Raw genomic sequence first — 22,624 nt, 5'->3', positions numbered from 1 at the left:
AAGTGGGGTGGGGGTAGGGGTTCTGCCATTAATTAATTAATTAATTAATTATTTTTGGCTGCTGGGTCTTTGTTGCTGCCTACGGGCTTTCTCTGGTTGCAGTGAGCGGTGGTTACCCCTCCTTGAGGTGTGTGGGCTTCTCATCGCGGTGGCTCCTCTTTGTTGCGGAGCACGGGCTCTAGGTGCGCGGGCTTCAGTAGTTGTGGCATGCGGGCTCAGTAGTTGTAGCGCACAGGCTTAGTTGATCTGCGGCATGTGGGATCTTCCTGAACCAGGGCTCGAACCCGTGTCCCCTGCATTGGCAGGCGGATTCTTAACCATTGCGCCACCAGGGAAGTCCTGGCAGGCAGATTCTTAACCACTGCACCACCAGAGAAGTCCCTTTTGGAGCCTTTCTGGGGTCTCCCTCTGCACGTCCAAGTGGCTCATCTCTCATGACCTCCGCTTCAGTGCTCTGTAGGGAGGAGAGTCTTGATAGGGGTGCTAATGGGCAGGCTGTGTGCAGAGTAGCAGGACTGGATTCTTTAATTCTTTTTAATTATTTTTTTTTTAATTAAAAAAAAATTTTGGCTGCCTTAGGTCTTCGCTGCTGCACGTGGGCTTTCTCTAGCTGCAGCGAGCGGGGGCTACTCTTTGTTGCGGTGCGCAGGCTTCTCATTGTGGTGGCTTCTCTTGTTGCGGAGCACGGGCTCTAGGCATGTGGGCTTCAGTTGTTGCAGCACGCGGACTCTAGGGTGCATGGGCTCAGTAGCTGTGGCACGTGGGCTTAGTTGCTCCACAGCATGTGGGATCCTCTCGGACCAGGGCTTGAACCCATGTCCCCTGCATTGGCAGGTGGATTCTTAACCACTGCGCCACCAGGGAAGTCCCTAATTCTTTTTAATTATAAGGAATCTCATTGACTCTGACTCTTGCAGCCCTGTTTGTCTACATTCCCTAGGGAAAAAATACTCTTTAGACCCATACAGTGGCAGGCTGTGTTTTTCACTTGAAGTTTGAGTAACTGTGTAATGTGATATCTCAGCTGAAATGAGGCTTTCCCTTTTGTAATGGCGTAAAATCCAAAGAAATAAACGCATATTTTGTATCTTTTCTTCTGCATGATAAAGAAATTCTAAAATACTACATGCTTAAAATCAAACAGCTTTTACAAAGGAGTATTTTTTAAAAAAGGAAATCATCCTTCTTTTCTCTTCTCTCCGTAACTCAGATTATCTCCCAAGCTTTATTGCCTTTTATATCCTTCTAGACTCTTGTCTATGCATTTACAAACACAAGTACTTTTTTTTTTTTAAGTTCATTTTTATTGGAGTATAGTTGCTTTACAATGTGTTAGTTTCTGCTGTACAGCAAAGTGAATCAGTTATACCTATACATATGTTCCCTCTTTTTTTGATTCCCTTCCCATTTAGGTCACCACAGAGCACTGAGTAGAGTCCCCTGTGCTATACAGTAGGTTCTCATTAGTTATCTATTTTATACATAGTAATTATATATGTCAATCCCAATGTCCTACTTCATCCCATCCCCTCTTCCCCCCTTGGTATCGATGTTTGTTCTCTACATCTGTGTCTCTATTTCTGCTTTGGGAGTAAGTTCATCTATACCATTTTTCTAGATTCCACATATAAGCTGTATTATACAATATTTGTTTTTCTCTTTCTGACTTAACTTCCCTCTGTATGACAGTCTCTAGGTCCAGTCATGTCTCTGCAAATAGCACTAGTTCGTTCCTTTTTATGGCCGAGTAATATTCCACTGTATATATGTACCACACCGTCTTTGTCCATTCCTCTGTTGATGGGCATTTAGGTTGCTTCCATGTCCTGGCTATTGTAAATAGTGCTGCAGTGAACATTGGGGTGCATGTATTTTTTTGAATTATGGTTTTCTCCAGGTGTATGCCCAGGAGTGGGATTGGCAGTTCATATGGTAGTTCTATTTTTAGTTTTTTAAGGAACCTCCACACTGTTCTCCATAGTGGCTGTATCAATTTACATTCCCACCAACAGTGCAAGAGGGTTCCCTTTTCTCCACATCCTCTCCAGCATTTATTGTTTGCATAGACTCTTGTCTATTCATTTAGAAACACAAGCACTTTTTGTTTGTTCAGTATAATTGTGATTATACTATAGATACTGTTCTGCTATTTCCCCTCTCCATTTAATTAACCCTTCCCCTATTTATAGACCCTTAGTTTTATGTCCAGCTTTTTTCCTCTATAGGTAATGTAGAAATGCATGTACTTATAGAGATTTTCTGCACACTTGTGTGATTTCTGTAGGAAGGACATCTGGAAGTGGAATTCCCAAGTCAAAAAGCATATATAGTTTAAATTTAAACCCTATTTCGTAGTAATTTTGAGGGGAAAGGACAGCTTCTGAATGTATATTTTGTGACTTTTCAGCTCTTACTTTCCTATGTGAAGTAAGATCAGATTTGTTCCTTGATTTTTGTCTTAGGTGGTGCACAGGAAGACCCTGGTCTTACTTAGAGATGATCCTAGAACTAGTTGTAAGTAGACTGAAGTTCTAGTAGGACACAGTGTCCCAGAAGCCAAGGGAGGGACACAGCTGTATTTAGAGAGTTCAGCTATGTCAGATGTGGTCCTGGAAACATGGAGGTCATATTGATATGGACAAGGATAAGAGAAAGAAAGCCTGACTGAACTGCGTTAAAGAGAGAGAACATGGGACACGAGTGAGCGGAGGCAAATCTTTAGTGGAGTTTTGCTAGAAAAGAAAGCAGAGAAATGGTTGGAAGATACAGGCTCAAGGTTTTTTTTATTTTAAAGAAAGATAGATGATATGTTTGTGTGCTGAAGGGGATGATTCAATAGAGGGAAATATTGATGATGAAGAGAGAAAGGGGATACTTGTGAAAGCGAAATTGTTGAGAAAAGAAATGTGATAAAATAGAGTGCACAAGTGGAGAGGCTGGCCATAGGTAGGAACAGGGACATATCATCCACATAGGAGTGAGCACTGAAAACATGGGTAAAGACGAAGGTAGATTTGGAATTGGGAAGATGATGTAGCTCTTGTCTAATCGATTCTGTTTTCTAAGAAAAATAAGGATTAAACTGACAAAGTAGGAAGGAGGGTAGAGCTGTTGGATAGAAAGGTATGAAATTGTCATCTTGGAGAGTAGGAATGGAAACTTACTAGGGGAGTGAAATGTAAAATGGATGGCTAGTGGGAAGCAGCTGCATAGCACAGGGAGATCAGCTCAGTGCTTTGTGACCACCTACAGTGGTGGGATAGGGAGGGTGGGAGGGAGACGCAAGAGGGAGGAGATATGGGGATATATGTATGCATATAGCTGATTCACTGTTATACAGCAGAAACTAACACAACATTGTAAAGCAATTATACTCCAATAAAGATGTTAAAAAAAAAAAGGCTGTTAGGCTTTCAAACAAATTTGCTTCCTAGAGTTTATCTGATTTTATTGTGCTGCTTTGATTTTTTTCTTTTTCTCAAAATCATAATTAATCATATGTAATTTCCATGGGATCTGTAAGAAACATTTAATCAAAAGAAAATCTCCTTGAATTTTTGTATTAGTAAATTTAAGATATATCTTGTTTTTGCCTCTGAAGGCCATCCAACGAGAATGAAAACTTTGAATGCCAAGACCCTTCTGCCAAACATCTACTATAGTGTTTTTCAGGATATATGTACATGTGAAGGGGATGCTTGGTTTCTTTCTTTTTAGTTAAAATTTAGTTAAAATTATAATCAATTTAAAAACAAAATTGAGATTGTGACTTTGTATATACATCTAGAATCTTTATTTTTCTAGTCAGATCATTACCATGGCAATTTGTGATTGAAGTTACTTGATTAAAGCCATCTTTCCCTAGAGCTAAATTATCAGCATTATAAAATAGAACCATTTTAAAGCTAAATTATTTGAAGCCTTTTAGCATGATCTTATCCGTTAGTGAATTAAGCTGTCCTTACGTTTCACACATGGATTTAACATTCTCAGGCTTTGCTTTTTCCACAAGTTGCTTGACTCAGTGTGTTTTTTAAAAACAAGGCAGCAGAATCCTTTTCCTCAAAGGCTTCATTTGATAGCTGTCTTCTGGACTAGTACTGCAGGTAAGTTTTACCTGAGAGACTTTCTAAGATTTCAAGCAACACTTTATATTCAGAGTTAGGGTATTAACTGTTTGGGGCTTGAGCCTTAGGGCATGACAAGGATTTAACTGAAGTATTTCTGTCCTGATTAAATGTTCAGAAGATGCTATTTTATAAGATTAGGTCACCCAAATGTTTTGGAAACAGGTACCTTGTTTGGATTTTTTCCCTAAATTTTCATTTCCTCTCCCAGAAACCCAAACACCCAACAACAGGAATTATTGCCATTACATTGGCATTTCACATATGTCATGAAGTTCACCTTGCTGGTTTTAAGTACAACTTTTCTGACCTCAAGAGTCCTTTGCACTACTTTGGGAATGCCACCATGTCTTTGATGAATAAGGTAATATATATATATACATATATATATACCCTTTGGTATAATCTTTGATCTTTAGAGTTGGAAAGCTTATATTCTCCCTTTTCACCCTGTCATTTTACTGAGGGAACAGGTTTCGAGGGGTTGATGGCTTGATAAGGGTTTACAGAGATAGCACGTGCTGAAATCAGGACTCAGGTGCAGAGTTCTTACTACAGCAGCAGTTCCCAATCTGTTGGCCTCAGACCCTTGGGAGAAACTCATCAAACCTATATAGGGACCAAGCCTTACCCTAGATACTGTATCATACTTGCACTATTTGAATATATAGAAACCTGCTGTTTTATTTCAAATTCACCTAAAAGCATGGCCATAATCATACGAATTATTTTCAGGTAGTTTTCAGTTAAGTCGATGAGAAGGTCCGTAACATTTTAACCTCATGAAAGAATCTTCATGGTCAGAAAAGTTGTAAACCTTTATACTAGATCATTCTTCACTTGAATGGGGATTAATGGTGGTGGATTTGATCCTTAAGATTTTTTACTTCAATTGATTAAATGGGAAGGAATTTCCTATTTTCCTAATTATAACTTAGATGAGTGGCACAGTGATAGGATTAAAATGTTACCTGTACATTTTAAATATTGAACTGTGAATGATTTGCTGTTAAGTATATGGATATATCCCATGACATGAAACCAGTCCCCTTAAAGCTTCATCCCTAAATACTATATAAGCTGAAAAAGTGGTATTATTCAGGTTAGAGCTTAACACTTTGAAATTCTGGTTTCTAGATTTATACCATAATTCAGTAGAGTAGCAGATGATGTGAGGGAGCCTCTTACTTATGTGATGGTTTAAGTGGAAAGAGTGGGCAAGCTCTGGCATAAGAATGAGCAATGAAAAAGAAATGAGAAAGATAAGTTAAAAGTCCATGCCACTTGTTACTTGAGTTTTTAATTAAGTTTTTTAGATACAGCATATTCTGTTGCTGCTGTTGTTAACATCTTGAGATTGGGATAGATGGTGATTTTATTTTTCTTCTTTAGAATGCGTATCACAATGTGACTGCAGAGCAGCTCTTTTTGAAGGACATTATAGAAAAAAACTTTGTAATCGACTTGACTCAAGATTGACCCTACAGACTCAGAAGATGATGCTAACAGTATTAGTTTTATTTTTACAGTGCAATTTTTTTAGTTTATTTTTAAATATGTTGGATGTACTTGTCAAGAAATTATGTATATTAAGTCTGTTGCTGCCTGGTGCTTCATAACCACCAGCTTAATTTCTGTGAATATATTTAATTTATGGAAACCAAGACATGCTAAGAGATCAGGGAGAGTGAATTTTTCATTGCATTGTTTTAAAAATAAGCTAGTTTTCTGACGTGTTTTTAAAGTATCTTTTTATAGTTACTTCATCTTAGACTTTTGAAGGGATGTGACTTGCTAATAAGTACGGGGATTTAGTTTACCACAGCAGATTTTGAATGTAACGTGACATTCTGAGAGGCTTAGCTGGCTCCTGTAAATTGGTGGGGAGCTGGCATGTGGCGGTGCCTTGAATGCGGCATACAGGGACCACTTCAGGCCTCTGTATCTCTCTCTCTGGATGATTGGTTCCTTTTTGTTCTACCTGAGCAACCTGACTGGAATCTTAAACCAGACCCTAAGCGTGGTTGATTGATTAGGGAAATCTAAGATCATACTGGCTTAATTATTAAGCATTTTTTTCCTACAGTTAAGTTAAACCATGATTATGATGAGTAGTTTGGTAGAAGGAAGATGTTTTTTAAGTCGACAGAAATAAATAGGATAAATATGAAACTCTGGATAAGTAAATAACCAAAGAAAGAATGCAATTCCTAAAGTCTGGTGACTGCATTATTTTAAAGAAATAAAGTTTATACAAAGAAGCTGAACGAGGCAAGCTCAAGAAGGAGCAAACATTCTTAAAACGTTTTTTTTTTGCCTGGCTTAATTTATTCATTAAAATTTCGAAGTTTATTGGAAGTAAATTAGGAAAGACAAGACATGAATGAGTAAACCTTTAAGAAGAGTCAAGCTTTTTCTGGATTTAAATGGCATTTTCATGAAAAACCAATTGTCCACATGATTCAATCGCATCTTCAAATGGAAAGAAGCTTACCTAGGGTGCACCAGAGAAGAGTGTTGAGGCAAACAAGCCAGTTGGACAAAAGTGGTGAGCTGGTCATCTCCCTTTTCATTTTAATGTCTGTCTGACTGTAACCAAAGGCTATGGGGAGGGAGGGGGACAAGGGGTGAAGAGAACAGTGGAGGTTATAAGGCTGGAATCAAAAGCTGTCAGAAGAGGTAGGAGTGGAAGGAACTGGCATCTTTTGAACAATAATTATCACTGGGAGACAGTGGTAATTATCACTGACAACTAGCCTGCATCTCTAAAGAGAGTGTATAAATAAATATTAGATCAGAAACAGAAATAAGTGACTGACTGACTGACATACTTGCAAGTGGTGTAAGGGGACAAAACTATTAGCTGATTTAACCCAGACCTAGACAATAAATATGGACTCTGTTCTGTTAACCCCAGCATATGTTTGCACCGTACCAGTCTCGTTTGATTTTGCTCATAACTTCTTTCTTTGAGGTGGAAAAGGCACAGCTGTTCAGTGTGATCTTTCCCTCATAACACACAGCCATAGGCTGCAGCTGGGCTGCTGAGTTTGGTGTAAAGTAATTCGGGCTTCAGAAAGGATGGCACTGGCTACAGAAAAAGTCAATGTCAAAAACCAATGGTAGGGACTTCTTCCCTGGTGGTGCAGTGCTTAAGAATCCGCCTGCCAATGCAGGCAACACGGGTTCGAGCCCTGGTCCGGGAAGGATCCCACATGACGTGGAGCAACTAGGCCCATGTGCCACAACTACTGAGCCTGCGCTCTAGAGCCCGTGAGCCACAACTACTGAGCCTGTGCGCCACAACTACTGAAGCCCACGCGCCTAGAGTCCGTGCTCCACAACGAGAAGCCACCGCAATGAGAAGCCCGCGCACCGCAACAAAGAGTAGCCCCTGCTCGCCACAACTGGAGAAAGCCCCTGCACAGCAACGAAGACCTAACGCAGCCAAAAATAAATAAATGAATTTATAAAAAAAAAAAAACAAAAAACCAAACCCCCAAAACCCCTCAATGGCGGCATTTTCAAATGTTACTGTAAGTAAGTACTATAATATTGGCCATAAAAATCTGATCTTAAAATTGAGGGATCTGGCATTTTGCATGGTATGAGAAAGGTTACAAACCTCAAGGTTGTTTTATTTAAGCAAAAAACAAAACAAACAAAAAACCCTGAACAAGACACATATATACAATTTATTAAAAACATGAACACATTAAAATCTCACTATTTATACAATCTAAATTCTAGCAACATATACAAATACTGAGTGACTACAGTACATGCCGAGGTAAGAAAAGTACATTCTGGGAGAATATCACTGACACTCAAGCCATTTTTATTTCCAATACGTATTTCAATACATGTTTTGTTTCTACCTTTCCCAGTGCCAAAAAAGAAGAGGAGAGATGAGAAGAAACTAGTCACAAGTTGGATTAAATGAGAATTGGTGCCACAGTTGACCTAAAAGTATCCAACTCTTCCTTAGATTTTGCAGTTTAGGGACTTCAAGTTCAGAACTGAAAGGCAGAGCCAGTAGGTAATTTTTTTTTTTTTTTTAATAAGCAGAGCTTCATTGATTTCTCTTAAGAGGGGCTGAAAAGCTTTTATTGTCCCACCTAATCTATTCATTCTTTCGAATTGTATTATCTGACATGGTGTTTCTGTAACCCTCTTGCTCTCCAGGTAACAATGTGGAGCCCAGGGAAAGAAGTTCAAGCTTTATCACATTCCATAGAATTACAGCCACATTCATATTTAAACGAGCTCATTTTCTGTTCCCTCCAGGGCGGGGGTGGGGGGGTGGGGGGGGAGGGGGGGCAAGTGTATACATAACATCCTAATTTCAGTTACTGTATAAATCCTCTGCTCGAACCATTTCAACAGCGAATAAACCCATTGTTCAATACAAAGTGCAAACAGTGACACGTGAACTTAAATAACTGGGCTAGACCCTGCATACGCAATAGGATCTATTTAAATTTACAGCTTTCAATAAAATATAAATCAGCATTCACAATATCTTCCCTTTAACTGCCGGTTCCCAAGATCAAGTAACAGCGAAGCCAGTGTAATTTTATGAAACCTTAAGGGCCACATTTCCTGCACCACTGTCTGATTCTACTTTTATAACTGCATTAACAGGAAAGAATTTAATCCAATAAGCCACAGTGAGTTAAGTCTTTTACATGTTTCAAGCAAAGAATAAAAATTCCAAGGGAATTTTGTAAAAAATGGTTACTTTCACATTTTCAGTTGTTACTTGATTGTCTCCAAAGCTGTATATATAGCAGACATAGTAACATTAGAAAAAAAAAACAACCCAAAACAAAACTCTAATATGAAAACATACGAATTAAAAGAAAAAGTACAAACCAGTACAACCCTTTGTATCAGGCTCAGCTCTTCATTTGGAAAGTAAAATATATAATAGTAGTAAAAACTAGGTATTTTATAAAAATTATTGGTAGTTCAAACAGCACAGTGGCAATATATGAATCAAGTCTTAAAACATGCATTATTTAAGAAAACATTTGCTTCTCAAAAAAAAAAGTTCTATGGGAAAACAATCAGGTACACACAAACAAAAATAGCAAGCATCTTTGGAAAAATGAAAGTTACTGAAATCATTTCTCTTAAAGCTTCAAACAGGCATATGATTTGAGAAAAAGTATATTTTTGTATACTAAGGACGAATAAAAAAATAAAGCAATTGGTTTACTCTCTTCCCACCTGAAAGGGGATGACTGCATTAATACATGTGCTTTACACATTCATAGGTTTTAATAAAAGTTCAACATCTGTGCTTTTTGTTTCAGATATTTTGAAACAAAATGTGTATTGGTTTTTCAGTGAATAAAATTATGCCTCAAAAGTCTGTTGGAAAAAGGAAAAGCCACTGAAAATAAGACCAACAAAATCATACAACTAGAAGGCAGGGAGGCTGTAGAAATAGGCAGTTCTGTTTTGAAGCAACGTTTTACAATACTGATAGACTCATGGAAGCAAGCGAAATGAACACTACATCATTAGTCAAATTTAGCATATTCTGCCATCATCTGGTGGCACAGGCTAAAAGAAATGACTAGAACCTGATGGGGAAGTATATTTCAATATTAAGTCTGCAAACTAAGGTTTATATTGATTGATAGAAGAGGGGATGTCAAGTTTTATATATTTTAATCATATGGTCAGCTTCTCATATCATCTTACCAGTCTAAAGACTTTTAAAGATGGTTTCCACACTAACGCTAATAAACTGCACATGGTTTCTATTTCAGTCATTTAAACTAGTTCTGGGCAAATGGTGACAAAGAAGTTGCCCAGAGGTATCAAAAACAAGACAGGAATTTTCCCTTGCTAGGATGCTGAAACATTTGTTCCCTAGGTATGATATAAAGGACTGCACCCCCTACCACATAGATGGCATAATCAAACAGAGCTGAAGAATACATGCTGGGTTTACATTTCTTACAGTAGTTTACTGTGGAAAACAAGTATTTCTTTATTCGACTAAAAACAATAAATTACCTTGAGAGTCAAAGAATAATCTGTATACATAAAACCAAAGAGGACAAATTCGGTTACTTTTTTTGGCGGCGGGGGTGGGTGGGTAATTTATATGACTCCCGAGGAGTCATGATTTTGCCTTTCACCGTGATAAATATAAGTGGGTATTGTTTAGTGTTCACTTTTAGAAACCCTCAACTTTTCACAACTCTCCTAGGAAAAATTCCATTGCAAGTAAAGTTCGGGGCGGAGAATCTCCTTTACAGCTTTTTTAATTTGTAAAGTTGTTCCTGTTTTCACATGGAAACCTTAGGGGATCTGAAATAATGAGGTTGATAAAGCAAGCATCACCCACTGAAAAAACTCAAGCATTTATAAACACAAGAACGGGGCTGGCCACCAAGGGCCCCAGGTGGAACAAGCAGGGATGAGGCCAAGTTATGTACTATGAAATGTTAAAGCTCGTTAGAGTGTCAGAAAGTGGAAAATCACTCTGCTCACTGCAGGTCAGTTTCCCAGCTATAGCTCTTCCTAAGGAAAGATGGATAAGTATATATATATGACTGCAATCAAAACAAGGATTATGTCACTATTTTCTAAAAAAATTCAGAAAGCAATATAGGAATAGAAGAGGAAGAAGTCATGATAGTACCCACCTTTCACAAAGAGCAGAATTTCAAGCCATCAGACATTTTATAACAGTACCATGCGTTATTGCCAGAAAGGCTTACAGAGCCATCTCGAGTTCATCAATGTAACTGCAGCACTGGTAATAAATACTCTCAGTGATTTTTAATTTCTTTGAAGTGCATAGTAGGGAGCTTTTTCTGTATAAAATAGTGTTTTACAGTAGTAACAAACAGGGTATTTGAAATTTAATAGGCAAGCAGTAACTGTGCTACAGTAACACTTTTAAAGCTAGATGGCAAGATTAGTAGTTTCCTGTACCTCGGTCATCACATTTCCCCCAACCACGTCCGTGACAGATATGTAATACGTTCTATATATTACTACCACTAATACAATTTTAAAAAGGCCATGTGCTTTAAAATGATGCTTTGTAAAAAGCAGCATCACCTTCAAAGGATATCTTTAAAAACACCACATCCACCATCCCTCCCTGCTCCTGACAGCCCCTGTGCGCTCTGTGGCACTTGGTACACCAATTCATCTGGGGCACTTGGAGTCGGCTTCCCACCTTTCGGCGTATCGTACTGGGCCCGGGCGGAGGAGCAGCTGTCAGTCCTGGAGAGAAGAGTGCTGTATGTTCCCACTAGAGGGGGAGGTTGGTTCCCTGCAGCTTTGAAAGTGGACGCTGAGGGCAGGCCAACCGAAGCTGTGGGGTGCCCGGACATATCCATGACAATTGGGGTTGCGTACTCAGGCCCAGTAACCGGGAGTGGTTCAGCATAGGCATGATAGACTTCCTGCACAGGGGAGCTGTAAGGGTCTAGGTCAGCATAGCCTGCTTCTTTGCCTTCCTCTGGTTTAAAGGTAGACCTCTGATGGAGTGTGCCAACAATTCCTCCCACAAGTGGCTGTGCATACTCTGTGGGTATCGCAAAACACAGACAACAGAAAAGTTATCGCATTAAGGCAGGGATCCTATAAGGCAGGGTGGCAGCTGCAGGCTTGCACCAAAAACAAACACCTCTTTATGGCACTTGTGTTATCAACGGAGACTGATGGATCTTCCCGCAAGAACTAACTTCAAAAATTAAAACTAAAGACGTTACCCTGTATCTCATGGTAATAAGTCAATGTGCCAGAAAGCTTCATTCATGGAAGTCTGCATAAAGAGTGTATATGTTCTTCAGACTTATAGACAGCATTTCATTGGAAAATAAATGCTCCATTACTGAAATAATATTCGTCTTGGAAAATAATTTCATAGATTTCTTTTTTCTTTTTCAAATATTAGGAAATGTTTAAAATATATTCTAGGTTAATAGGATAAATACTGTGAGGCCACTGTGTCTTTCCTGCTCTCCTTTTAAAACCCCCAAACGCCCAAAAAAACCAAACGAAATTTCAGGTAAGCAGACAAAATGCCCAAAGTTTTCAGAAATGAGTACCCCAGTTTTATGGACAGAACATCTAAGACACAGAAATGACTCTCTCGAGGTCTTTTTAAAAAGTGGTTCTATATTAGGAAACTAGCTCATCTGCTACGCATGAAACAGATGAAAGGCACTGCAAATCTCACGGCACTTTACAGCGCACGCGGCAGCCTCTCCTTCCCGTGGTGGCAGCGCTAGGTACCTGCAGAGTCAGCCTGCAGCGCCGTGGTGACTTCTCTAGGACTCAGGTGATTCACTTCACTACTGCTGTAGCGAACTGGGGTTTCCTCGTGCTCCACTGATTTGGCAGGAAGAAACTGCTTCATTCCTTTCCACCAACCTTCATTGTGATCGTAAGCAAAAGAGACCATTACACAGAAAGCTATGTTTGAAATGATAACAGTATATGAAGGGAGAAATCCTGTTGCATTTAAGCCACTTCTATAACAAATATTTATACAAACCAGCCTTTGTGTTCAAGGTTTTTTGGCTTCTTTGGTTGTTGTTGTTTTGTTTTGTTGTTGTTCTGGTGGTAAAATACACACAACATAAAATTTCCTATCTTAACCATTTTTTTTTTGGCTGCGCTGCACGGCTTGCAGGATCTCAGTTCCCCGACCGGGGACGGAACCGGGGCCACAGCAGTGAAAGCCTGGAGTCCTAACCACTAGGCCACCAGGGAACGCCCTGAACCATTTTCAATCGAACAGCTCAGTGTTATTAGACACACATTCACATTGTTGTGCAACCCTCCCCACCGTCCATCTCCAGAACTTTCTTCATCTTGTGAAACTGAAATTCCATACCTATTAAACCATAATTCCTGATTCTTCCCCTCAGCCCCTGGCAAGCACCACTCTACTTTCTGTCTTTATAATTTTGAGTACTCTAAGTACCTCGTATGAATGGAATCATATGCTATTTTTCTTTTTGCGACTGGCTTATTTCATTTAGCATAATCGCCTCAAGATTCATCCACGATGTAGTATATATTGCAGAATTTCCTTCCTTTTTAAGGCTTAATATTCCATTTTATGTGTATAACCACATTTTGCTTATCCATTTATTGGTGGATAGACACTTGGATTGCTTCCATGTTTTAACTATTCTGAATAACGCTGCTATGACATGGATGTAAAAGTATCTTTTCAAGACTCTGCTTTCAATGCTTTTGGGTATATACCTAGAAGTGGAATTGCTGGTTCACATGGTAATTCTATTTTTAATTTTTTGAGGAACTGACAAAAAATTCTGTTTTCCACAGAAGCTGTACTTTTACATTCCCACCAACAGTGCACAGGGGTTCCAGTTTCTCCACATTCTTGCCAACACTTGCTGTTTTCTGTTTCTTCCTATTCTCTATTTTGTTCCTCTCTTCTCTAACCTTTATTATTTCCTTCTTCCCAATAGCTTTGGGTTTAGTTTGTTCTTCTTTTTCTAGTTCCTTAAGCTGTTCAAACTTATTTTTTGCTTTGATAAGACTATCCAGTGCAGGGACTTCCCTGGTGGCGCAGTGGTTGGGAGTCCGCCTGCCAGAGCAGGGGACATGGGTTCGAGCCCTGGTCCGGGAAGATCCCACATGCTGCGGAGCAACAAAGTCCGTGCGCCACAACTACTGAGCCTGCAGTCTAGAGCCCGCGAGCCACGACTACTGAGCCCGCATGCCTAGAGCCTGTGCTCACCGCAACTAGAGAAAGCCCGCGCACCGCAACGAAGACCCAACGCAGCCAAAAAATAAATAAATAAATAAATAAATTAAAAAAAAAAAAAAAAAAAGACTATCCAGTGCAAAGCAGGACACGGTAGAAATCTCTATCAAAAGCATATACTGAAGCAAATCACTGCTACTACAGTGCAGCCAGATATAGTTTGTTATAGCAGTGGTCTTTAATAAGTTTTAATAAGTTTAAAAAATTTTAAGACCAGCCCTGCGGGGGGTGGGGGGATGACGATGAGAAGTAGCAGCCCGAGAGCTGCCCCCATCACTGCTCTTTTCTACCCTCGTCACAGTGAACTCTTTTGACTCCTGACAGTCATTCCAGTGGTGAGCCTGGGAAGTGGGAGGCCCGCCCGCAGAAGGCCCCTGGTGTCACCTGCAGCAACCTGCCACCTGCCACAGAAAGCAGGAATGCGGAAGATGACAACTCACGGCAGAGACAGCAGACTTCACTGACTCGTAAACCGCTGAACTCCACTGCGGTAAATATCCACAGCAGAGTGACACACACATACACACACACTGTGTCATCAGGACCGCAATCCTCTGCTTCTTACCTAGTGTTCACGTACACCACACAGAAAGCTGGTCTCCTCAAGACCGATACATACGTGGGACAAACCAGACAAGTTTTCCAAAAGGAAAAGAACAGAGCATGTGTTATGAGAAATTCTTACTTCCCATTTCGTTACTTACAGACTAGAGAGATTTTACAGAAAAGTAAAAGTGATCAGAACAGAAGAGGAATGCCATTTTTCTAACAGTGCTGGGGAGTTTACGTGGGCCTGAAAATGGCTTTCCTCTTTCACTGCTGCCAGGTGGAGGGCAGGGGCTTCCCTCTGATGGAAAGAGATGTAAAGCCACCAATTACCTGCCCGGTCCCAGTAAGGTAAGTCATAGGTGCCTTCAGCTTTTTTCTTTCTGGAAAAATACAGAAAAAAAAAAAAGTTAGCAAATAGAGTGAATTCACTAGTAAGAAAGCTCTGAAACTGCAGGATAAACACCAAAGTTAATAATTAGTCAAGAGTACACATTTCTATTTGCTGATTTCCCTGGGAGACCTCTTTCACTTGACTTTCGAAGTTGCCACTGCTGAGGCTCATGAATTCTGGACTCTCAATAAATATTAAACAACTATCTCCTGAGACAGTTATCTTGTTACCCAACTATTTTCCACTCAAATGGATAAAGGGATTAAAAAAAAAAAAAGACTAAGTCTGTAGATAAAAACCCTGAATCAAATCAAAGACCCAACCCTGACACGTGGATTATTATGGGGAAATCACGTTAGGTTTGTTTTGGTTTCAAATACAAATTTCACAAATCAGTCGATTCACAAAGTTCACAGGATACAAGAACAAAACCCCCATATTTTCTTCTGCGTTGTTACTTTTTTTCAACTTACTACTTTTTTTCTACAGTCCTTTGCCCCTGAGAAGTTTAAAGTGTCACACACCCTTAACTGCATAGACCTGATTCCTCCACCCTGCCCAAGATAAGCCAACGCCGTCACTAACAGTGAGGGGACCGAGGGCCACGTGTGCAACTAAGAAGGTTCTTCCCCAGCCTGCCTCTCAGAATTCTGACACATCCTCCCCCGGAGAAACTTCTGTCCCTCCCCAACATTAAGAATTGCTATCTACCGTGAGCCTTTTAAAAAGAAAAAAATCAAGCACACAAAAGGACATTTTCTGATGTACACCTAATTAAAATAATGCTCTGCAAGCTAAAGAGAAAGAAGTTGTTCTAGTGTTGTAAACGAGGAAAAGAGGGTTATGTGACTTGCTGAAGATCACAAACGGGGCTTTCTCAAAAAGCCCAAGCTATGTGCTTTTCCTACTTCGAAACATTCTTCTCTAGTATAAGACTATGTTTTTATTATTGATACTAAAAGCTCCCTCATTTTAAAGTCTGGCTGTATTTAAAATATAATACTTCATTATTTCAAAGTAAGGTATAGCGTAAAATTTGTGGACGAGATGGTAGGTGCTGAAGCTGTCCAAGGGTTGTACTATAAAGGATTTCATATTCTTGATCTCCAGTGACAAAGCTGCAGGTGATTTATTCGTTACACGTAAAGTACTTAGAACGGGGCCTGGCATGGGTTAGGGATTCAGTAACTTGCAGCTGTTTTTATTATTACTTTTCTCCTGGCTACTTTCCATAAGCCCTTTAATGGCACTTCCTCTTTACTCCTTATCACAAAGCCAGTGGTCAGCAATTTCATCCACTACGTTCGTAGAAGTAACCTCAATTCTGCAGCTCAGACCTTTTGTCCTCAACAGGCTCGTGTTCCATCTTGCCTCTTGGGAGTCTGAATGTCCAGAGTCCTTTAAACGCCATCCCAAACTGATCTCAGGACTTGCCTCCTGCCTCTCAACAGCTCTAATCCCCTGTCCTCACCCCCACGCCCTGGGGCTTTAACCGCAGAGGGTTAGACTTGAACTGCCGATTGATCAGAGGCTGCAGCGGTAACAGCACGGGCTCTGAAGCCTGGACCAAATCTCCACCCTGCCATGTGCTGACCAGGTGACCTCGGACAAGTTACCTGTGCTCTCTCAGTCTCACTTTCCTCTTCTATAAAATGGGATTTATAACAACACCTGCTTCACAGGTTGTTTTAAGGATTAAATGAGTTAAAACACGTAAGGCATTTAGAAAAACATTTAAAACCAGCATTTCATTTTATTTTCTATGAAACTTTGCCGTTGCTGCTGTTCTCACCACTACTACTGTTGCTGTCCGGTTCCCTGAAAGCATCGTGAACTTTCCTTCCTGGACTCTCCCAGAGCCCTGTTCCCTCCTCCCCCGCCTCGTGCCTTCATGCTAAGTTGTCAGTTCTGCACAGACGGCCCCCCACCACCAGGAATCCGGGACCCACGCCTCCTCCAGCTTCCTTCCACCCGTGGAACACACTGTGGTTGGTACGGTTATGATGTGTTATGTGTTTCTTTTGTGTTATGATTCCTACTCATCTTGGGTGAAACTTAGAGGATTTAAGCTATTTAAGACATGTTACGTAGTTCAAAATGGAGTCCCAGTGGCCAACACGAACTTGCCTATGAGTTGTTTTGAAACGTCCACTGTAGGATTGCCAGTGTCCTCGAATGATAAACTGAGAATATTACTTTAGATAAGAAGTCTGATGGCCCATGTACGGCACGGGAACAGACAGCAACTGAAGGAGTCCAGACTCCTCCCCTGGGGTAAAGCTTACTCCTTAGGAGGAGACCACTGAACCGAGTGACCCGAAAGATCTTGGCTGGAGGCCCCCATGCTGCTGAGAGCGGTTCCAGATGGACGCCGCCTGAGGCCCTGCTGGAGCCGGGGTGACTTCCCACCCTCACTTGTCATGTGCTGCTGTTGGTGCCGAGATGCCTCCTTCAAGGCTTCTCTTGGAGTGGTTCGTTTACACCCTCGTCCCCTGCCCCCCCCCTACTTTGCCTAACCTGTGTTGTGTGCTAATTATGTGTAGTAGTCTGAGTGACTTGTGAATTGAATATTGGCTACTGTTTTATCTCCAATCCCGTGATTCCTACCTGCCCTTACTGCTGGGCCCTGCAACAAACAGGTTCCATGGTGGAAGGTGTTCTGCAAAGTATCCTCTCCCATCCATAGACTCGGGGGTTCACCACTGGACTCCCAGCACACGGCTCAGTACTTGGCAGGGAGTAGGAGCTCAAATATCTGTTGGATGGCTAGACAAATGAGGTCCCTCCAAACCTGTCAGTCACCAAATCTGTCCTCCTACTCTGTTACCTCTACTCACGACATCTCTACCGGTCAAGTGCACAAGCCAGAAACTTGAGAGGACCTTAGATCCTCCTCCTTCCTCAGCAAGTAGCCAGTCAAGCCCCGCACTGACGCCTCTGGGAAACGTCTCCCCCTCCACGTCTCTCCCTTTCCTAGAATTGCTGTGTCACGTTCCTGTGTGGCCTTAATAGTTTCCTAGCTCTTCTCTCTGCCTCTTCTAGTCTCTCTCTCCTCTTCAATCCACCCTCCTGCCACCATTTTCCTACAATCGTCTGATAATATCACCTGTCCGCTGAACACTGCTCAATGATTTCCCCATCTACAGAAAGTCCTTCCTGGTTCAGGCCCAGGCTGCATTTCTATGGGTCTCCTAGAGCTCCCGCATGCCAAGCCTCTGTGGGATGACTCACTGTTCTGCCTACATTCCACAACTCTGTGCCTTCCCGCAAGACATTCCATCAATCTGGGCCAGTCTCTCTTCCTCTATCTAGCCAAATCTAATCCCTCCTTTAAGGCAAACCATGCCAAATTTGAGGACTACTCTTTTCTGAAAAAAAGGTTTCAGGTAACTCTCATGGTTCTTGCGTCTGTGTTCCCCAGCACTTCACATACAACTCATCATGCCAAAGTACAGTGGTCAACCCTGCTAAACAATCTGTAGATAATAATTGTGTCTCATTCTTTCAGTGTTACTAAGTATCTATTATATCTTACTAATGTGTGTAACCCATTGTATAATACAAAATTTGATACAATAAAGGTACTCAGTAACTGATTATGGAATTGAACTTACTCATTTTTTACAGGAATAAAGGAGAAATGTATATATTTTTATTCTAATGACTATCTTAACTCTCCCTCTCAAAAAAGTTCATCTTCTATATTTAGTTTCTATTTCACATTTGGAAACATCCCCTCTAGGACCAGTCAGGCGAACTAGTTTTGTACAAACCTGTTTCTCCAATGCCAAGCACACACTAGTATGAGAATGAGAGTGGTAAGGACCATGACCAGCACAGGGACAAGGACGGCGGCCAAGGCTACATCTGAAAAACAAACGCAAACAAACCAAAACACACATTAATACCAAAGGCAGAAATCATTAAGGAGAAGAGTACAGATTAACCATATCACCATTCAAAGCTTCTCTATCTCAAAAAAATACCATAAACATAATTTATGCAATGAGAGTGGGCGCGAGTGGTAACCGCAGAGGCCTTCAGGGATACATGGAAGTGCGTCACATTATTTGCTCCACCTTTGCATGTTTTTAAATCACCAAGACAAATTAAAAGAAAAATGATAAACTGGGAAAACATATTTTCTGCATATGTGATAAAAGGTTAATATAGTTAATCTATTACAGAATTTACAAGTAAAAAATAAACAACAGAAAAATCAGCAGAGATGAAAGAGCAACGCATTAAGAGCACAAGTGACCATTAAGGATGTTCACCTCACTAGTAATCAGAAAGATGCTATTTTTGCTTATCAAATTGGCAAATATTTAAAAGAACAACTAATTGTTGAAGAGGGTATCAGGAAACAGGGATTTTGATGGGACTGTAAATTGAAACTACCTTTCTGATTGGCATTTTGGGGCAATATCTATAAAAACCTATTACTTGGCAATTCTCTATGTAGAATTTATTCTTAGGAAAAAATTAAGATGGCATTCAAAGATGTACCTTTAAATATGTTTGCTTCTGTGTCTGCAGAAGATTGTAAAACTGGAAGTAATACAAATGCCCAACAATGAAAGGGAATAAGTAAATCATGGTCTCCTCGTTATAATAAAATATTATCCTTATAATATAATATTATAATAAAATATTATCCAGCAATTGGAAGTGATGGCAAAATATTTATAGATGCAAGAAGATAATAACATAGTATTAAGTATAGAAACCAAATGTGTGTACGAACAAGGCAGAAACCAATACAATGCTGGAGCCTGCAGGGACTTGGAGATCACTTAATCCCCTTATCTCACTCCATAGATAAAGAATCCTGGGCAGAAATGGTCTTAAGGTCAATTGGGATGCTAGTTTCTTCCTCCACCTCTCAACCTCCTCCTGGCCATGAGGGTGATAACAGCAACAACTGCTATTTACTGGGCACTAAGCGCCAGACCTGCATCTTATTTACTCCTTATAATCACACCAAAGAGAGAAAGAAGCTGAAGATACAGGGAGGGAGAGGATAATCAATTAACACCAGGCCTCTGAGAAGCTGTATGGATGGGAACTAGGTGACTATGCAGGCTCCAAAAAAAGGAAGTGCCCTTCGAATGGCTTCTACTTTGGGAAGCTGAAGATGTAACTGAGAGTGACTGAGGATCTCTGGGTCAAGGGTTTGAAAAATACAGAGAATGTTTCAAACGGCTACTGTTGAGAACAGACAAAAGAGCTAACGAGGGAAACAGAAAGACCACCAGCTGCTACTGAGGGCCCCACTGAGGGAGGATCTGGACATGACAGTGGCACAAATCTGACCATGACATGATTTTCACCAGCATCACTCTCAGCCTGTATGTAAAAATGGAGAAAGGAGAAGTGAATAAAACAGAAATCATCACTCAGGATAGAAAGGACTAAGAAATTAGAAAAGCAAATGTGCTTTATCCCTAAAATTTGTGAAACTGTAGAGAGAATAATCAGGTTCAGATGGATACAGTCTGACTTAATCAGAGGCATTAAAATATATGCTTAGGTTCAAAAAACAATAAAAAGTCTACATACTACTGTTCCAGAGAAAAGGAGACAGGAGGTCTTCAACCAAAAAGACCTAGATGTTGTTACTTTAAAGATTACAGGGATCCTAGTTCTGGAAGAAAATGCTTTAAGAACACTTTTAGTACTAAGATTTTAAAATTCTATAATCAGATTTTAAGATGAACAACACTTTTAAATGACTGTTTTTCCATCTGGGTATGTGGTCTGGGATTCCACCCAAACGCATGCTTTCTGTAAACTGCTAAGAAGCTCTTTGTGGGATGCTGAAATTTCTTGTCTCTGTCAACCTTTGCTTCTCTTTAGACTGGACAAAATAAATGTTGCCCCTGCCAATTCAAAGAGCTGCCACCAAGTCCTCAGCCACTACCCGCACCCCATGACTGTGCACCCTGAGGGGAATTCAGGATGGAGAAAAACAGAATACTGGCTCTAAACAGTTAAGACACATATCAATGAATAATTTCAGTGAGCTCAGACTCTTGCATCTTCCCACACATAGAAAAGCACTAAAATCATTAACTTGAGATGTCTGCTTTTCGTGATTAGCAGTAATTTTTTGATGTTTGACTCCATTTTTTCCAGCATAAACCCCTATAAATCTTGGCTCCTCCCTCTTTGGAACAGTTTCTCAGAACTATCTGAGAGGCTGTATCCCAGGCTACTGTCCTCAGTAAGAACCTGAATAAAACATAATTCTCAACTTTTAGGTTGTGAGGTTTTTTTTTTGTTTTTCAGTCAATACTAGCTTTTCCTGCAGCATGAGAAAGAAATTGGTCTCTTTGGGAATACTTCAGAAGATAGGAAGGAAACTGACATGTAGGAAGTTGTAGAAAGTTATCTGAATCCAGACAAATTTTCAGAAAATGAGAATGATTAAGTTCTATGTGGCACAAGTTACTCTGAATGAACTACTTTCTCTTCTCTGCAATGTCCTGAAAATTAGTGTGCTTTTTATCTGTCAACACTGAAATTAATTCCTCCATGGCACTGATGCTTTTTGTTCCTGAATTCAACAGAAATTTTGTTTTCAAACTAGTAAAATTAAAAAACTACTATGTTTTATATATGTTAACACCTTATATACTAATAATTAAAAGCAAAGTTTGAACGTAAGTTGAAAAACACTATTTATAATCTGAAAAAGTAACTGTAAACGTTTAAAATACAGAGACCAAATTTCTAAAATCAATGTTAACAGAGTATCTTGTTTTAAAAGAAGTATTTATTTTCACCAAAACTTTTTTTTTTCTTCTTCCCTTTTTCCTACCAAGTTCCCTATCCAGCAAATTAATATATAATCAGAAAAAAAGTTTGTTTCCTGCTATGGTTTTAGTTATTTCTAGAAAAATGATCTTCCTAAGCCTGAGACTCCACATATTTAGCCATAGAGGGAAAAAAACCGTACGAGGAAGCCTAGAACACAGCAGCCATCTCTAAATATTTAAAGAACCATTTTACACGGCACCAGATGACAGAACTTAGAGCTATGCAGCCAGTTTTTTCTATAAGGTATGGAATCAAATTTTTTGCTGTACTTAAAAAACAGAGGGAAAAAACCCTGAGCGTTTAAAAGCTAGAGATGTTTCTGAAAACTTAAGTTAAAAACAAAAAAAACTCACTACTATGAACAGGTATTAATTTTTGGGTTTGCCTACCTTTGGTTACATTTGGAGTTATGGTGGTATTTTTGATTTCAGGAGTGGCAGTTGTTTGCTCTGTGTGTGCAGGAAATTCATTGCTACTTCGAGGTTGTAGTGGTTGAGTAAATTTGGGGGCACGACCTTGAAAAAAGTTTTAAAAACTTTTTATTCTTTAATCTATACCAGCTTGATTAAAATAGTTACTTTATAATGCTTTTAATATGTTTATGGAAAATTATACCACAGATCCAGGGAACATCAAATTCTCACATTTAAAGTAGGCATACCTTTGGCTATTTTTGTAGGGGCTGTAGTGTTTTTGAGGTCACTGCTGCTCCGAGGAGGTGGAGGCTGAGTAAGTTTTGGAGGACGACCTTGAAAAATGGTTTAGAAAAGTTTATACATTTTGCTTATAAAAATCATAGTTAAATATAGTAATTTTAAATGTCTTTAACATTTCCTAGAGTACTTAATTCTGCACGGTAATTTTAAATTTCAGAGAAATACATCAGAAGGATAAATATACTCTGCATGAAATGCACAAATGTATTGGGATTTCTGAGTTTTTAAATAATTAAATTGT

At 39.8% G+C, this 22,624-nt stretch overlaps 2 protein-coding genes across 9 annotated transcripts in view; one reads left to right on the top strand and one right to left on the bottom strand.

The window, feature by feature from the left end:
• ST3GAL6 (ST3 beta-galactoside alpha-2,3-sialyltransferase 6) overlaps nt 1–16,186 on the top strand; it is an 86,753-nt gene extending 70,567 nt beyond the window's left edge. For 5 of the 8 annotated variants that reach the window (XM_007164053.3, XM_057546003.1, XM_057546000.1 and 2 more), the window contains 3 exons: nt 4,339–4,491; nt 5,520–6,675; nt 14,230–16,186. In XM_007164053.3, coding sequence (XP_007164115.1) covers nt 4,339–4,491; nt 5,520–5,606 — 240 coding nt within the window. In that variant the 3' untranslated portion in view covers nt 5,607–6,675; nt 14,230–16,186. Of the gene's footprint in view, nt 1–4,338; nt 4,492–5,519; nt 6,676–8,014; nt 8,142–14,229 lie in introns of those variants that run through there. The other 3 variants (XM_057546001.1, XM_057546002.1, XM_007164048.2) reach the window with 3 other exon arrangements.
• DCBLD2 (discoidin, CUB and LCCL domain containing 2) overlaps nt 7,797–22,624 on the bottom strand; it is a 93,159-nt gene continuing 78,331 nt past the window's right edge. The window contains exons 11-16 of the mRNA XM_057545998.1: nt 22,329–22,415; nt 22,057–22,182; nt 18,619–18,712; nt 14,785–14,834; nt 12,399–12,536; nt 7,797–11,685 (exon numbers count right to left, since the gene is read on the bottom strand). Coding sequence (XP_057401981.1) covers nt 11,216–11,685; nt 12,399–12,536; nt 14,785–14,834; nt 18,619–18,712; nt 22,057–22,182; nt 22,329–22,415 — 965 coding nt within the window. The 3' untranslated portion in view covers nt 7,797–11,215. The remainder of the gene's footprint in view (nt 11,686–12,398; nt 12,537–14,784; nt 14,835–18,618; nt 18,713–22,056; nt 22,183–22,328; nt 22,416–22,624) is intronic.

The sequence above is a fragment of the Balaenoptera acutorostrata genome, chromosome 4 (assembly GCF_949987535.1).
Source record: "Balaenoptera acutorostrata chromosome 4, mBalAcu1.1, whole genome shotgun sequence".
In the NCBI taxonomy this organism is placed as follows: Eukaryota; Metazoa; Chordata; class Mammalia; order Artiodactyla; family Balaenopteridae; genus Balaenoptera; species Balaenoptera acutorostrata.
Note: the sequence above shows the minus strand (reverse complement) of the source record. Positions and strands in the feature narration are given on the sequence as shown.